This window comes from Loxodonta africana, chromosome 1, assembly GCF_030014295.1.
Source record: "Loxodonta africana isolate mLoxAfr1 chromosome 1, mLoxAfr1.hap2, whole genome shotgun sequence".
Classification (NCBI taxonomy): Eukaryota; Metazoa; Chordata; class Mammalia; order Proboscidea; family Elephantidae; genus Loxodonta; species Loxodonta africana.
Window position 1 is genome coordinate 140,440,002 of NC_087342.1, and position 18,370 is coordinate 140,458,371.

The following is an 18,370-nucleotide window of genomic DNA, read 5'->3' on the forward strand; positions in this document are numbered from 1 at the left end:
GATATTCAGGCAGCCAACAGATACATGAGAAAATGCTCCCGATCATTAGCCATTAGAGAAATGCAAATTAAAACTACGATGAGATTCCATCTCACACCAACTAGACTGGCATTAATCCAGAAAACACAAAATAATAAATGTTGGAGAGGCTGCGGAGAGATTGGAACTCTCATACACTGCTGGTGGGATTGTAAAATGGTACAACCACTTTGGAAATCCATCTGGCGTTATCTTAAACAGTTAGAAATAGAACTACCATACAACCCAGAAATCCCACTCCTCGGAATATACCCTAGAGATACAAGAGCCTTCACACAAACAGATATATGCACACCCATGTTTATTGCAGCTCTGTTTACAATAGCAAAAAGCTGGAAGCAACCAAGATGTCCGTCAACGGATGAATGGGTAAATAAATTGTGGTATATTCACACAATGGAATACTACGCATCGATAAAGAACAGTGACGAATCTCTGCAACATTTCATAACATGGAGGAATCTGGAAGGCATTATGCTGAGCGAAATGAGTCAGTTGCAAAAGGACAAATATTGTATAAGACCACTATTATAAGATCTTGAGAAATAGAAAAAACGGAGAAGAATACATACTTTTGTGGTTACAAAGCGGGGAGGGAGGGAGAGAGCTTTTTATTGATCAATCTGTAGATAAGAACTGCTTTGGGTGAAGGGAAAGACAACACTCAATACAAGGAAGGTCAGCCTAATTGGACTGGACTAAAAGCAAAGAGGTTTCCGGGATAAAATGAAAGCTTCAAAGGTCAGCGGAGCAGGGGCTGGGGTCTGGGGAACTTGGTTTGAGGGGACTTCTAAGTCAATGGGCAAAATAATTCTATTATGAAAACATTCTGCATCCCACTTTGAATTGTGGCGCCTGGGGTCCTAAATGCCAATAAGCGGCCATCTAAGATACATCAATTGGTCTCAACCCACCTGGAGCAAAGGCAAAGGAAGAACACCAAGGTCACACGACAACTAAGAACCCAAGAGACAGAAAGGGCCACATGAACCAGAGACCTACATTATCCTGAGACCAGAAGAACTAGTTGGTGCCCGGCCACAATCGATGTCTGCCCTCTCAGGGAACACAACAGACAACTCCTGAGGGAGCAGGAGACCAATGGGATACAGACCCCAAATTCTCATGAAAAGAACATACCTAATGGTATGATTGAGACTAGAGGAATCCCAGAGACAATGCTCCCCAGAACTTCTGATGACACAGGACAGGAACCATCCCCGAAGACAAATCATCAGGCATGAAAAGGACTGGTCAGTGGGGGGGAGAGAGATGCTGATGAAGAGAGAGCTAATTAAATCAGGTGGACACTGGAGAGTGTGTTGGCAACTCTTGACTGGAGGGGGGATGGGAAGATAGAGAGAGAGGGAAGATGGCAAAATTGGCACGAAACGAGAGACTGTAAGGGCTGACTCAATAGGGGGAGAGCAAGTGGGAGAAGGGAGTAAGATGTATGTAAACCTACCTGTGACAGACTGATTGGAATGGTAAATGTTCACTTGAAGCTTAATAAAAATTAATTAAAAAAAAAAAAAGGGGGAGGTGGGGGCATCTCAAAGGTATCAGAGGATCCCAGGATAGAATTTAGATTGTGGTAATTGAATCTAACTGTATTACAAATGTTTGTCATAACTGCACTGAAGGAGGTAGGAGAAAAGGAGTGATATAAGTAACTCTGGAAAATGCCACTTCGACTGGAAGCTCTAAGGTTAAAAACTAAAGGAAATGTACATGAACACTGTACTATAGTTAGTAAATTTGTTTCTCATGGGGTACAGGTTAGCAGTTCTGAGACTATACGTATACTACGGTTGTATACTTTATACCAGTATACTTTGTATGTATACAGGCAGTCCCATGCTTAGAAATGTGTAACTTTCGTATAACCCATACTTACGAACCCTGTAAAGCCTATTAATTTTTGAGGTACATACAATGGTTCAGGAACCAATGGTACTGAAGGATGAAGTCCAAGCTGCACTGAAGGCATTGGCAAAAAACAAGGCTCTAGGAGTTGATGGAATATCAGTTGTGATGTTTCAAGAAACGGATGCAGCACTGAAGTGCTCATATTTATGCCTATTCCCAAGAAAAGTGATCCAGCCGAATGCAGAAATTATCAAACAATATCATTAATATCACACACAAGCAAAATTTTGCTGACAATCATTCAAAAATAGCTGCAGCAGTATATAGACAGGGAACTGCCAGAAATTCGGGCCAGATTCAGAAGAGGATGTGGAACCAGGGATATCATTGCTGATGTCACATGGGTCCTGGCTGAAAGCAGAGAATACCAGAAGGATGTTTACCTGTGTTTTATTGACTATGCAAAGGCATTCGACTGTGTGAATCATAACAAATTATGGATGACATTGCAGAGAGTGAGAATTCCAGAACACTTAATTTTGCTCATGAGGAACCTGTACATAGATCAAGAGGCAGTTGCTCAGACAGAACAAAGGGATGCTGAGTGGTTTAAAGTCAGGAAAGAAGCTGGACTATATGAAGAAGAATGGGGCATCAGGATTAGAGGAAGACTCACTAACAGCTTGCGTTATGCAGATGACACAACCTTGCTTGTTGAAACGGAAGAAGACTTGAAGCACTTACTGATGAAGATCAAAGACCACAGCCTTCAGTATGGATTACACCTCAAATCTCCAAAGGACTTCTTTAAAGTGTTGAAAAGCAAAGATGTCACCGAAGACTAAGGTGCGCCTGACCCAAGCTATGGTATTTTCAATCATATCATATGCATGTGAAAGATGGACAGTGAAAAAGGAAGGCCGAAGAAGAATTGACGTCTTTGAATTGTGGTGCTGGTGAAGAATATTAAATACACCATGGACTGCCAAAGGAACTAACAAGTCTGTCTTGGAAGAAATATAACCAGAATGCTCCTTAGAAACAAGGATGGTGCGACTGCGTCTTACGTACTTTGGACATATTGTCAGGAGGGATCAGTTCCTGGAGAAGGACATCATGCTTGGTATAAAGTACAGGGTCAGTGGAAAAGAGGAAGACCCTCAACAAGATGGATTGACACAGTGGCTGCAACAATGGGCTCAAGCATAACGATTGTGAGGATGGCGCAGGACTGGGCAGCGTTTCGTTCTGTGGTACATAGGGTCACTATGAGTCGGAACCAACTTGATGGCACCTAACAACAACAGCAACAATTTTTCATAAGAACAGGTGCTACTTTGCAACACGCATCAAAACGTTATTATTATTACAGTTTTATGTTAAAGGTGTTTTAGTGTATCTGGAAGTGTTTATCCATAGATAGGTACACTATATACTATACACTAAGATAAACATTGACTAATGTTAGACATGAATCATACTTTACTGTCCCGACTTAAGTACCAGTTTGACTTAAAGACAGATTTAAGAATGGGAACTGCCCGTGCTAGTATACTTTATATGTATACTAAGTCAATGGATGGTGGATGGTGGAAGCCGGGTTTTTTACTATTGAAGAGGGAGGTTACAGATAAGCAATAAGGGAAGCGTAGAATGGACTCTCAGGTTCTGAATTAGAATGAGAAGCATTAGCATGAACTCATGTTTAGATTACTGTATGGATCAATAGAAACAATTATAAATATATATATGAGTTATTATACATACACATATTACATAGCTCTGTCCACTAAGAAGGCCTAGAAGGAATGACACCTAAATAGCAACAAGCACTCAATACCTAGATCTTGGTTTTAAATACCATTCTCCAATAAAAGGAACTTGGGCTTCATGGAAAAATGGAGATTCTGGGGCGGGGGCAGGAAAAATACAAGATGAGCCTAGAATATCTCATAGTACCAAATAGTAAGGAAATGCTCAACAAATAAAAGGATGAGGATACGTCAAAGGGATATACAGGCCAACCTGAAAGAAATCCCAATGGCCAAAGCTACAATTTGAGCAACAAAAAAAAAAAGAACATAGCATTTATTGATTGGGTTTGGACTGAACTTAGTGACTTGCCTCCAATGAATAGAGTATGGAAGGGGAAAAATAGTAACTTTGCAGTGAAGAAACCTGGTAAACATTATCCTAATCAAATGATCAAGTGTTAATAGCATGGGAATATCATGTCCCCCTGATATGATAAGCACAGTTCAACCTCTATGGTATTCTTTCTCAAATCCATACCAAAATCAAAATTACCAGTTGCTGTTGAGTTCATTCTGACTCATGATGTTGTTGCCATAAGTTGCTGTCTATTTTTAACTCACTGCAACCCCATGTGTGTAGTAGAACTGCTTCAAAGGGTTTTCGAGGCTGTCAACTTTTAGAAGCAGAGCACCAGGCCTGTCTTACAAGTCTCCTCTGGGTGGGTTTAAACTGCCAACGTTTTGGCTAGTAGTCAAGTGCTTAACTGTTTGCACCATCAAGGGACTCCTCTCAAACCCATAACCCCAGTCTAATCGTGCAAAACATCAGACAGACCCTTGAAGGATATTCTGCAAAATACCTGACCAATACACCTCAAAACTTTCAAGGTCATGACCACAAACCAAGCCAAACCCATTGCTTTTGAGTCGATTCTGACTCACAGCAACCCTATAGAACAAAGTAGAACTGCCTCATAGAGTTTCCAAGGACTGACTGGTGGATTCAAACTGCTGACCTTTTGGTTAGCAGCCAAGCTGTTAACTAGTGCACCACCAGGGCTCCTCAAGGTCATCAGAAACCAGGCAACTGTCACAGACCAGGGGAGACTAAGGAGATATGACAGATTAATGCAATGTGGTATCATGGCTTGGATCCTAGAATAGAAAAAAGACATTAATGAGAAACTGGTGAAACTCAAATAAGGCCTGGAGTTTCATCAGTGTTAATATACCTATGTTGGTTTCTTAGTTTTGACAAACATTCTATAGTAACAATATAAGATGATAACATTAAAGGAATCTCAAACTTGGGCGTATGGGAAATCTTGGCAACTTTTTCATTAATCTAAAATTATCCCAAAATAAAAAGGATGTTCAAAAACAGAGTAGGTTACAGAACAGTATGTGAAAAGTATAATTTTATTTACGTATAAAAATGTCTACAGATTTAGATATAGGCATTGAAAGATGATTACTAAAATGTTTACTAGAAATATTAACAGTAATGGATCTTGGGGACATTTTTACTTTTTTCTCCAATATTAAGATTTTATTTAGCATATTTATTTTTATAAACCACCATCTGTCTGTCATAATGTGGAAGCTTGCATGTTGCTGTGATGCAGGAACCTATATCACTGGTATTTCAGATATCAGCATGGTGGACAGGTTTCAGCAGAGCTTCCATACTGAGACAGACTAGGAAGAGAGGCCTAGTGATCTTCTTCCAAAAATTAGCGAATGGAAACCATATGATCACAATAGAACCTTGTCTGATTCACTTGCTTTGGATATCTTCTCAGGAGGAATCAATCACTGCTTGGTGAAGCAGACGGCCAGTGAGGAATGATGCAAGACCAGTTAGCGTCTCATTCTGTTTTACATAAGGTTGCCATGAGTTGGAGTTGACTCAACGGCAGCTGTCATCTTTTTTATAAGAACAGTAACACTGTTAAAAAAAAAAAAAAAGTAACAATAAGATACTTTTCATGTATCTTTCCTGAAACTATTTCTCTAATAATTTTCAATCAGAAGTTTTATATGTATTTATAAAATAAAGTAGGAATAAAACAAACCAAAAAGAGACATCTAGAAATGAAAGATAAGCTTAAATGTCATAAAAGAATATTGAATGACAGAGAAGTTTCATGAAGATCAAATGAAAAAAACTGCAAGCATTATATGCAGTTCTACTTTATCTGTATTCTAAATTTTCTACAATGAGCAGGTATTGTCTTTATAGTTTAAAACAAAATTCATATTTTCACTGGAGTATGATAGACGTTATTATCAGAGCTAAAACTGGAACTTGAGTCAAAATCCCAGTGAAAATAAAACCTTTTGGAATTTTTCTTGATAACAAACTTCTATAAATTAGTCAATATCTTAAAATACAGATGCAGCTGTATCCGCTACAGAATAACTTATAATTAAATCATTACTGGGGATAGTTAGTCATTATTTTTTTTAGCATATATTTTGAAAGATATAAAGACTTACACAATATAAGTTCTGCCTGACCCCAAAGATGAGTGTAGATGAAGAGTTCATTTCTGTAAATTTTTTTAAAAATCCTTTTGAAAAGTAAGTAAGAAATTCAACATTTTAGTCAAAATGTACTCTGTATTTACACAGAAAATCAAAAAAGCATCAGTGGTACTTTTCCGAAAACAAACTGGCCTGGGTCCAGTATTAAAGGAAACATTTATATCTTATTTGCTAGCATCTACTTTTTCTTAGTGCTTATCTGGCCAAGTACTTTATGTACAATTTCTCATTAAATCCACAAAACAATTTATGTGGTGTACATGGTATTAATCTGAGTATTAAAATGTGGAAACTAAAGCTCAACAGAAGTTGAACAGCTTGCCCAAAGTTACAGATAATAGATATTCAGTAAATTTGTGTTACATTATTTATAAGTTAAACATATCTTTAAAAATCTAATACTCCTGTAGTATTCGAAATTATGTACAAATAATTCCTCATACATTCTACATAGAGTATATCCATATACCATCCTAAGTTCATACTTTGTGTACAAGTTACTATAAAAATTACTGCGAATGGAGTAACAGTTACGAAAGTTCAAAAAATGTTTTTAGGTTTCTTCTGAATTTATTTGATGTCACTTTTAAAGTTTTAAAACATCAGGCAAAACAGTTCTTTCTGCGTACTTTCGCTAGGTTTCTAATTTATGTTTCGGAGCAGTTGCATTTAGTAAGCAAACTTTAAGTAATCATACTCTTATACTTTGTTTCAGGCAGAAAATATAACAGTGACAAAGGATTTTAGAAGAGTAGAAAATGCTTATCATATGGAAGCAGAGGTATGTAGTTAACAAATAATTGAAAACCCCATGACATTGTGGGGACAATTTGTCATCTGTTTTTATTCTTGAAATATGTAAGAGGAATGCTTTTCATGGTATTGATAAAAGATTATCTATCCCAAATTATTTTTAGTGTTGCATAACTGTAAGCTTTTTCAAAGAAATTTGAGATTTATTTAAGAAATTGTTTTGGAGTGAAATAAAAGTAGGAGACAACACGAAGAACATAATCAGTGTCACCGAATTGTACATGTAAAAAATGCTGAATTGGCTAATTTTTTGTTATATAAATTTTTACTACAATAATAAAAAAAAAAAGCAGGGGAGATGCAACACTTAATTACTACCTGAATAAAATTTGAGCAATATTATATCCTAGTGAGCAAGAAACATTACAAGAGAGAAATTTCTTCTTTTCAGATAAAAAGCAAATTAATAAAGTCATAACATAAAGGATTGAAACACTTCAGTCATCCTTTGTTTCACAATGCAATTTTATTGTTTTGTGGTAAGTTAAGGATCATTTAAAAATAAACCTATTCAACCTTTGCAGGAATGAAACTTTTCAGTACACTCAATTAGTGATAACATTTAGTTCCCACAACTGTTGTATTTTTTTACTTACTTTAAAGCTTTGTGAATCAGAATTTTATAAATCAGAGTATGTTCTAGTTATGATTAGGTTACAGGACTGCTACCAGTTTCTGATTTCTAACATATTGGGGTATGTTCCTAGACCGTGATGCCTTCGTGTCATAGGAATTAGAGTGGGGTCTGAGTGGAATCTTGTTTATCTAGTCAGAAAAATCTTTATCTTTAGAGCTGAAAAATACCTCAAGAAGTCGCCTGGTTTTATTTTACTTAACTGTATTTGCTTATCCGTATTACCTTCAGGCAGATAATACATTATTTTTCTTAATTTTAAGGGTATGAACTTAGACTCAGGTTGCTCAGTCTCAGACTTTTGGAAGACCACATAACAAGAATTAGAAAGAAAAATGACTTCTTACCTCTTGAGATAGTAATTTCCACTATACTCTGTTGCCTCAATATTTTTTATAGTTTTGTGACTTTTCCACTTAAAATTTAACTACCCCAAGGAATTTCTAAATTAGACATGATAAATTCAGGGATCCATTTGGAAAAAGTTATTTTGTAGCAATGGGAACAGAAAAATATCTTCTAAAACAGGATGAAGAGCAGTCTATAAGGATCCAAATTGTAGAGATTAGAAGCTGGGAGTACGTTATAGCATTTCTCCAGTAGTTATTATTACCTTTGAGGACGTTGGGTTTAGGAGGAAAAGGAAACACTCTTGGCAACCACATAGCCAGGCATCATGGAAAACTGCAATGTTGTTCTTAGGGACTGATCTTTCCAGTAGAGAAAGAACGTATTAAAGCTGCTTGTTTTGCTAGGACACATAATTAAAGACTTGCTGAAGTCTGCTTCTCTTCCTTCTGCTTTACTTGATTTTTTTTGTTTTTCATTCATATATCTTAACAGCAGATCTGATCATATTTTGTATAGGACTTCCTAATAGCACAACCCTTGAATCACACAATCTAATAGATAATCGTCTTTAGGTCAACACCAACAGTCAGTGGAGCCCAGGAGGGCTGATGGATCAGAAGGTACAAAGTATGTCAATCTGTACATAAAGAATGGTGTATGGATTTGTAGCTATAGTTGTAACAAGCAGTCAAACTTTATGTCTAACATATTCCAGTGTCCTCATGGACAGTTAAATGTATGGAATAAGATTAGATGGTAGAACATTGCCTTTTACATAATACCTGAGATTTTCATCCTGAAAGATACTTTAGAGATCCTTTCACCTGCCACCTACCTGGCTGCTTCCCCTTGTTTTCAATGTAAGAATATTAAAGGTTGAGAATTAAGTGATTCATTTAAGAATAGATTAATGGTTTTGTATAGGGTGAATGGTATTGGATTAAACCTTGGCTTTGTGATTTCTGTGTCAGTACTCTTTCCACTTCATCATGCTGTTTTGATGTCATGCAGTCTCAGTTTCAGAGGGATTTTATAAGCCTGGCTTTTGAAGAGAATATCTGAGTTGAGGATCTGCAGTAAGTGGCAATGTTTAGGAAAAAGAAATATTGTATTACAATAAAACAATGGTTTTTGAGGATTTAAAAAATTGCTTCCAATTGACTTTTATACCCCTAGTATGAAAGTAGACTTTAAAACTGCAGCAAGTGAGGGCCAAGATGAAACATTTTTGCATAGCACTGCTACTGCTGATTAGCTGAAATAATAGCAGGGAGGATCCCATTTTAACAGATTATACCTGAAATATATAGCTATTAATATATAGTAATAATAACCACCTGTATTAGGGAACAATCTAAACTATTATAATAAAAAGACTTAAAAACACAGTGTCTTAAGCAAGATAAAGGAATGTGTCTGTCTTTTAACCGTGAGAATAAGCTGTACATCCTTAACCACAGCTTCCATCTCTGTATCCTAGGTGGCTGCTCCACCTCCCACCATCATATCATATTGGCGTCTCAACCAGTACGAAAGGAGAAAAGTCAAGGGGAACTGAGAGCCATTCTTTTTAAGGACTTGATCCATTATTGCTTACATTTCTTTAGCCAGAACTCAGTTTCCTGGCCACACTTAGCTGCAAGGGAGACTCAGAAATGAAGTGCCAATACCCACCTAAAACTTGTTAGCTCTGTCATTAAAGAGAAAAGAGCAAAATCAATATTGGTGCCTCAACTGTATTGTCTCCCAAACCAAACCATTAAGAGATTGCACCTGGAATCTTGGTTTTATTGGTACCACAACACACTGAATCATAGGGCTGCTGGCCATATAACCAAAACTAAGCCAAACCAGTTGCTGTTGAGTCAGTTCCTACTCATGGTTACCCTGTGTGTTGCAGAGTAGAACTATACTTCATAGGATTTTCATGGTTTTAACCTTTAGGAAATAGATCACCAGGCATTTCTTCCAAGGTTTGAACCTCCAACCTTTTGGCTAGTAGCCAAGCACTTAACTGTTTCCACCACCAAGGACTCCACTGACCATATGCAGTTATATTTACATTTAATAATATTTTATATATCTTTAGATCAGTGAGTATTCCCTAGCTACAAGAGGTTGGAAGCCTAGCCCTGGGGGCACAGTGGTTAAATGCTTGGCTGCTAACAGAAAGGTCAGCAGTTCAAACCCACCAGCCACTCCCTGGGAGAAAGATGTGGCAGTCTGCTCCCTTGGAAACCATATTGGGCAATTCTCTGCCCTTTAGGGTCACTGTGAATTGCAATCAACTTGACAGCAGTGGGTTTGGCGTGTGTTGTTTTGTTTTTTTTGGGGGGGGTCAGTGGTAGTAAAGAAAAAAAAAAGATAACCTGTGTAAACATTAGAATGTTTTGAGAAGATTCTTGTTATCTTTAGCCCAAATTTAAGTAAAAGTTTTACTCTATTATTGTTAAGAAATAGCCACCATGCAGCCTATTTTTTTCTTATGAACATTCAGTTTTTCCATTATTTCAGTCAATTCGATAAAAAATAGAATGTGAACAGTTTATTATAGCTTACTAGTGGAAGCTATTGTTTTAAATATCTGTTAGTATAGATACTGTATTAATTTTTAAAAATAAAATGCTTTCAAGTGCACTAATACAGTATAGAGGTGCCCTGGTGGTGCAGTGGTTAAGAGCTCGGCTGCTAACCAAGAGGTCAGCAGTTCGAATCCACTAACCATTCCTTGGAAACCACTTGGGGTAGTTCTACTCTGTCCGGTAGGGTTGCTATGAATTGGAATTAACGGCAACAGGTTTTGGTTTTTGTATAGTATACTAAGGATTTTATATAGTATAGTAAGGATTTGCTTTTGTTAACACTTAGAAGCTATTTTGGTCAATCGCAGAGAAACCCTTTGAACTCTGAAATTAAGTCCAGTTCCTACTTCCACGTATTGTTTTGAGACACTGTCAATCATTGCATGCGAGGTTGTGAGTAGGAGGTGAGGAGGGAGGAAGTGTCCTAAGCACAGAAACCAAATGGATTCATAAGGAGAAGTCTCCGTATTTCTGACTCCTCTTTTTGACAGTGCATTTCAGGTGTTGTTAATAGATTAAATGTAGCAGCGAAAGAGAATTTCTTCCGTGTTTAAGGTTTGCAAATAAAAGTATGGAAAGTCGGTTAGTTTCAGAATTGTCTATATTTCTTACTCCATGAAGCCTATAGTCATTTTGAGGCAATGGAGGGTGGGGATGGGGAAGAGGTTGATTTTGACCAATAGACATATTTAGCCCATACAGTGTTTTTAAAAATAAAGAAAAAAAAATGCTATTAGACTCCTCTTAAAAAGATAGACGAGGTTTCTGTACTGGCCAAGATAGAGTAACAGGGACCAGATTTACCATCCTACCTGAAACAACCAAAAAATGGACAAAATATATGAAACAGTGGTTTTCGAGACAATGGACATCAGGCAATAAAGCACATTGATCCCCAAAAGACAGGAAACAAATTAATCAAGTCCTAGAGTTATCCTAACTCGCTGTGTTGAGAGATTTTCCAGGTAGTGATAGAGATGGGGAACCCAGACAGAGCATAGCTGACTCCTTGAGGAAATAGAGCTGAGTTCTGGGAGACCAAGAGAGCTACAGAAGAGAGAGCTACCCCAGAGAAAGATCTTCAGGAAACTACAGAAGGTTCTCCTCAAGTACTCAGCTGAATGTGGATCAGCAAAATTATGAGGAAATGACCTAATATTAGAAAAAGAACCACCCAAAAAGATTAGAGGGAACGGCGCCCAGGGCTTATACAGGGCCAAAAGCGGTGTCTGTTCTTGACAGCTAGATTAAAAAATCTCACACCTCACAGGGCATGAGGTAGAGATCACTGAAGTGTTTTGCCTTATTAATGAAGAGAAATTATCCCTTGACTTAGCACTGCTGTGGTCCCAGCTATCCAATCTTAAAAGCAAACCCAAAAAGATCAATTTCCAAGTAACTTAACTATCTCTTAAACAAAGCTAAAGAATATTTATAAGAACACAAAAATACCCAACAAGGTAAAACTTACAGTGTCTAGCAGCTAACCAAAGATTTCCAGGAATTCAAAGTAACAGGAAAATACAACCCATAATAAGGACAAAAATCAATCTAAACTCAGAACTGACACAGATGTTAGAATTAGCAATTATATCAAAAGAGTTATAACTGGGGGCGGAGCCAAAATGGCAGAATAGACAGATGCTTCCGTCAAACCCTCTTTACAACAAAGACCCCAAAAAAAACAAGTGAAATGAGTATACTTGTTACAAGCTGGGAGCCCTGAGCATCAAAGGCAAGCTTAGATAACAAACTGAGGGGCAAGGGGAGGAAGAGGCCGTTCAGAAGTGGAGAGGAGTTACTGGACCTGAATCGCAGGGAGCCCTCAGGCACCATTTCCGGAGCGGCGGCGGTGGGCTGGTACTAGCGTTCGGCTGCAGTTTCTTCAGGGAGAAGCAGCCAGCCACACAGCCCACTCACACCTCCAGAACCTAAGTAGAATGGCACTCTCGGCAAAAGCTACATACTTGCGTATATTTTACCACGGCACCCCCACCCCCAAGCCGGCTTCAGTGGCTGAATCCCTGGGCCTGAGATAGACCCTGGTGAGCACCTAGAGCCATCCTTCTGGACTTGGGGAAGAAAAAAAAATTGCAATTGGGGGGAAAAGATAATTTGCTAGCTCCATTAACCGTGGAGCTCAGGACAGAAGCGGGTCCTGTCCAGGCATAAACCGTCCATGGACCTTGAGCACGTTTCCCTTCTGCATGGACCTGTGTGGGCCTATTTCTGGAGAACAGGCCCTTATTGACAAACTCCAACCATTTCAGCTGTGCGGTAGAGAGGTGGGTGTTTGATGTTTGACGTTGCTTTGCCCATTAAACAAGGTCCTCACCTGCCCACATCAGGGACCTAAGGACTGGTAGCTCCACTCAGGTCTCCCAGCCACCTGTGACAGGGGTCCAAAGATAACTGGTACCTCCCAGTCCTTACAACCAAAAACTTTGGGTGCCCATGGTCCCTCTGCAGGACCCACCCACCAGCACACTCTAAGGAACAGAGACGCGTTTTCTTCAGAGACACTTGGGGGTCGGTTCTCAGCCCCCTGCCTTGTTCAGAGTGTTACCCACTACTACAATCAGATACCGGTATATACGCCAGTCACCCCTCCCCCCTAAGACTGTAGGGCAGAGCCTGTACCACACACTTGAGGATCAGCTACCTGGAAGCCTGAGCTGAATTCATACAAGAAAACTGAACAGACTCCTAGACTGATATACCTGATAACCGCTCTAGCCAGCTAGGGACAGGACACCAGAGCTCCAAAGGTGAAAATAATCAAGCTAGCTCACTCAAGCAACCCATAGGGGTATACCAAAACAAAACAAAGCAAGCAACTATGACACAGTAAGCAAGCATAAACTAAATACAGTAACTTATAGATGGCTCGGAGACAACAGTCAATATCAAGTCACATAAAGAAACAGACCGTGATCACCTCAACAGGCTCTCAGAACAAAGAACCCAGGGATCTTCTAGGTGAAAGTGCATTCCTGGAATTACCAGATGCAGAATACAAAAGTTTAATATACAGAACCCTTTAAGACATCAGGAAGGAAATGAGGCAATATGCAGAACAAGCCAAGGAACACACAGATAAAGCAACTGAAGAAATTAGAAAGATTATTCAGGAACATAATGAAAAGTTTAATAAGCTGGAAAAATCCATAGACAGCAATCAGAAATTCAGAAGATTAACAATAAAACTACAGAATTAGATAACCCAGTAGAAAGTCAGAGGAGCAGAACTGAGCAAGTAGAAGCTAGAATTTCTGAACTCAACGTAAAATCACTTGGCACTGATATATTTGAAGAAAAATCAGATAAAAGAATTTTAAAAAATGAAGAAAGCTTAAGAATCATCTGGGACTTTATCAAGAGAAATAACCTATGAGTGATTGGAGTACCAGAACAGGGAGGGATAACAGAAAATACAGCGAAAATTGTTGAGATTTGTTGGCAGAAAACTTCCCTGATATTGTGAAAGATGAGAAGATACCTATGCAAGATGCTCATCGAACTCCACATAAGGTAGATGTTAAAAGAAAGTCACCAAGACATATTATAATCAAGCTTGCCAAAACTAAAGATAAAGAGAGAGTTATAAGAGCAGCGAGGGATAAATGAAAAGTCACCTACAAAGGAGAGCCAATAAGAATAAGCTTGGACTACTCGGCAGAAACCATGAAGGCAAGAAGACAATGGGATGACATATTTTAAAAATTGAAGGAAAAAAACTGCCTGCCAAGAATCATATATCCATCAAAACTGTCTCTTAAATATGAAGGTGAAATTAAGACATTTCCAGATAAACACAAGTTGAGGGAATTCGTAAAAACCAAACCAAAACTACAAGAAATACTAAAGGGTGTTCTTTGGTTAGAAAATCAATAATATCAGGTATCAACCCAAGACTAGAACACTGGGCAGAGCAACCAGAAGTCAACCCAGACAGGGAAATCCAAAAAAACAAAGCAAGATTATAAAAAAGAAAAAAAAGCCCAAAACAGAGTAACAGCGGTGTTATTATATAAAAGAAGACAACATGAAAATAATAAAGAGGGACTAAGAAATGTAATCATACACCTTCCATGTGGAGAGGAAGATAGGGTGATACAAAAAAATTAAAGTTTTAAATTTAGAAAAATAGGGGTAAATAATAAGGTAACCACAAAGGAGACCAACTATCCTACACATCAAAATAAAATACAAGGGAAAAATAGAGATTCAGCAGGAACAAAATCAACAACAACAAATATGAGGAAAGAACAATATATAAAGAAAATCTACTCAGCACATAAAATCAAGTGGGAAAAAGAAACTGTCAACAATACACAAAAAAAGACATCAAAATGATAGCACTAAATTCACACCTATCCATAATTACAGTGAATGTAAATGGACTAAATGCATCAGTAAAGAGACAGAGAGTGGCAGAATGGATTAAAAAACAAGATCCGTCTATATGCTGCCTACAGGAGACACACCTTAGACACAAACAAACTAAAACTCAAAGGATGGAAAAAATATATCAAGCAAACAACAATCAAAACAGAGCAGGAGTGGCAATATTAATTTCTGACAAAATAGACTTTAACGTTAAATCCATCAGAAAGGATAAGGAAGGACACTATGTAATGATTCAGGGGACAATACATCAAGAAGATGTAACCATATGAAATATTTATGCACCCAGTGACAGGGTGGCAAGATACATAAAACAAACCCTATCAGCATTGAGAAGTGAGATAGACAGCTCCACAATAATAATAGGAGACTTCAACACATCACTTTCGGTGAAGGACAGGACATCCAGAAAGAAGCTCAATAAAGATACGGAAGATCTAAACGCCACAATCAACCAACTTGACCTCGTAGACATATACAGAACACTCCATCCAACAGCAGCCAAGTATACTTTCTTTTCTAGTGCACGTGGAACATTCTCTAGAATAGATGATATATTAGGTCATAAAGCAAGCCTTAGCAGAATCCAAAACATTGAAATATTACAAAGCATCTTCTCTGACCATGAGGCCATAAAAGTGGAAATCAATAACAGGAAAAGCAGGGAAAAGAAATCAAATACTGGGAAACTGAACAATACCCTGCTCAAAAAACACTGGATTATAGAAGACATTAAGGATGGAATGAAGAAATTCAGTGAGAATGAAAACACTTCCTGTGAGAACCTTTGGGACATAGCAAAAGCAGTGCTTAGAGGCCAATTTATATCAATAAATACACATATCCAAAAAGAAGAAAGGGCCAAAATCAAAGAATTATCCCTACAACTTGAACAAATAGAAAGAGAGCAACAAAAGAAACCCACCACAGGCACCAGAAGAAAACAAATAACAAAAATTAGAGCTGAACTAAATGAAATAGAAAACAGAAAAACAACTGAAAGAATTAACAAGACCAAAAGCTGGTTTTTTTAAAAACTCAACAAAATTGATAAACCACTGGCCAAACTGACAAAAGAAAAACAGGAGAGGAAGCAAATAACCCGAATAAGAAATGAGATGGGCGATATTACAACAGACCCAACTGAAATTAAAAGTATTATATCAGATTACTATGAAAAACTGTACTCAAACAAATTTGAAAACCTAGAAGAAATGGATGAATTCCTAGAAACACACGACCCATCTAAACTAACACAAACAGAGGTAGAACAACTAAACAGACCTATAACAAAAGAAGAGATTGACAAGGTAATCAAAAAACTCCCAACAAAAAAAAAAAAAAGCCCTGGTCCGGACAGCTTCACTGCAGAGTTCTACCAAACTTTCAGAGAAGAGTTAACACCACTAATACTAAAGGTATTTCAGAGCATAGAAACGGACTGAGTACTACCAAACTCATTCTATGAAGCCACCATATCCCTGATACCAAAACCAGGTAAAGACACCACAAGAAAAGAAAATTATAGACCTATAACCCTCGTGAATGTAGATGCAAAAATCCTCAACAAAATTCTAGCCGATAGAATTCAACAACATATCAAAAAAGTAATTCACCATGACCAAGTGGGATTCATACCAGGTATGCAGGGATGGTTCAACATTAGAAAAACAATTAATGTAATCCACCACATAAATAAAACAAAAGAATCATGTGATTTTATCCATCGATGCAGAAAAGACATTTGACAAAGTTCAACACTCATTCATGATGAAAACTCTCAGCAAAATAGGAATAGAAGGAAAATTCCTCAACATAATAAAGGGTATTTATACAAGCCAACAGCTAACATCACCCTAAATGGAGACAGCCTGAAAACATTCCCATTGAGATCTGGAACCAGACAAGGATGCCCTTTATCACCACTCTTATTCAACGTTGTGCTGCAAGTCCTAGCCAGAGCAATTAGGCTAGATAAAAAAAATAAAGGGCATCCAGATAGGCAAGGGAGAAGTAAAAGTATCTCTATTTGCAGATGACATGATCTTATACACAGAAAACCCTAAGGAATCCTACAGAAAACTACTGAAACTAGTAGAAGAGTTCAGCACAGTATAGGGATACGAGATAAACAAACAAAAATCAGTTGGATTCTTCTACACCAACAAAAAGAACATCGAAGAGGAAATCGCCAAATCAATGCCATTTACAGTAGCCCCCAAGAAGATAAAATACTTAGGAATAAATCTTACCAGAGATGTAAAAGACTTATACAAAGAAAACTACACTACACTTCTGCAAGAAACCAAAAGAGCCTTACATAAGTGGAGGAACATACCTTGCTCATGGATAGGAAGACTTAACTTCATAAAATGTCTATTCTGTCAAAAGCAATCTATACATTTAATGCAATTCCGATCCAAATCTCAATGACATTCTTTAACGAGATGGAGAAACAAATCACCAACTTCATATGGAAGGGAAAGAGGCCACGGATAAATAAGGCATTACTGAAAAAGAACGAAATGGGAGGCCTTACTTTACCCAATTTTAGAACCTATTATGCTGCCACAGTAGTCAAAACAGCCTGGTACTGGTACAACAACAGACACATGGACCAATGGAACAGAATTGAGAATCCAGACATAAATCCATCCACATATGAGCAGTTGATATTTGACAAAGGCCCCAAAACAGTTAAATGGGGAAAAGACAGTCTTTTTAACAAATGGTGCTCGCATGACTGGATAACCGTCTGCAAAAAAATGAAGCAAAACCCATACCTCACTCCATGCACAAAAGCTAACTCAAAATGGATCAAAGACCTAAATATAAAATCTAAAACGATAAAGATCATGGAAGAAAAAAATAGGGACAATGTTAGGAGCCCTAATACATGGCATAAACAGTATGCAAAACATTATAAAGAATGTAGAATAAAAACTAGATAACTGGGAGCTCCTAAAAATCAAACACCTATGCTCATCCAAAGACTTCACCAAAAGAGTAAAAAGACTACCTACAGCCTGGGAAAAAGTTTTTAGCTATGACATTTCTGATCAGCGCCTGATCTCTAAAATCTACATGATACTGCAAAAACTGAACTGCAAAAAAACAAATAACCCAATTAAAAAATGGGCAAAAGATATGAATAGATACCTCACTAAAGAAGACATTCAGGTAGCTAACAGATATATGAGGAAATGTTCACGATCATTAGCCAGTAGAGAAATGCAGATCAAAACTACAATGAGATTTCATCTCACTCCAACAAGGCTGGCATTCATCCAAAAAACACAAAATAATAAATGTTGGAGAGGCTGTGGAGAGACTGGAACACTTATACACTGCTGGTGGGAATGTCAAATGGTACA

At 37.7% G+C, this 18,370-nt stretch overlaps 1 protein-coding gene across 1 annotated transcript in view; it reads left to right on the forward strand.

Annotated features, from left to right (window-relative positions):
- The window catches only part of IRAK1BP1 (interleukin 1 receptor associated kinase 1 binding protein 1), a 42,714-nt gene that overhangs the window by 17,848 nt on the left and 6,496 nt on the right, over positions 1-18,370 (forward strand). The window contains exon 2 of the mRNA XM_003404384.4: positions 6,925-6,990. Coding sequence (XP_003404432.1) covers positions 6,925-6,990 — 66 coding nt within the window. The remainder of the gene's footprint in view (positions 1-6,924; positions 6,991-18,370) is intronic.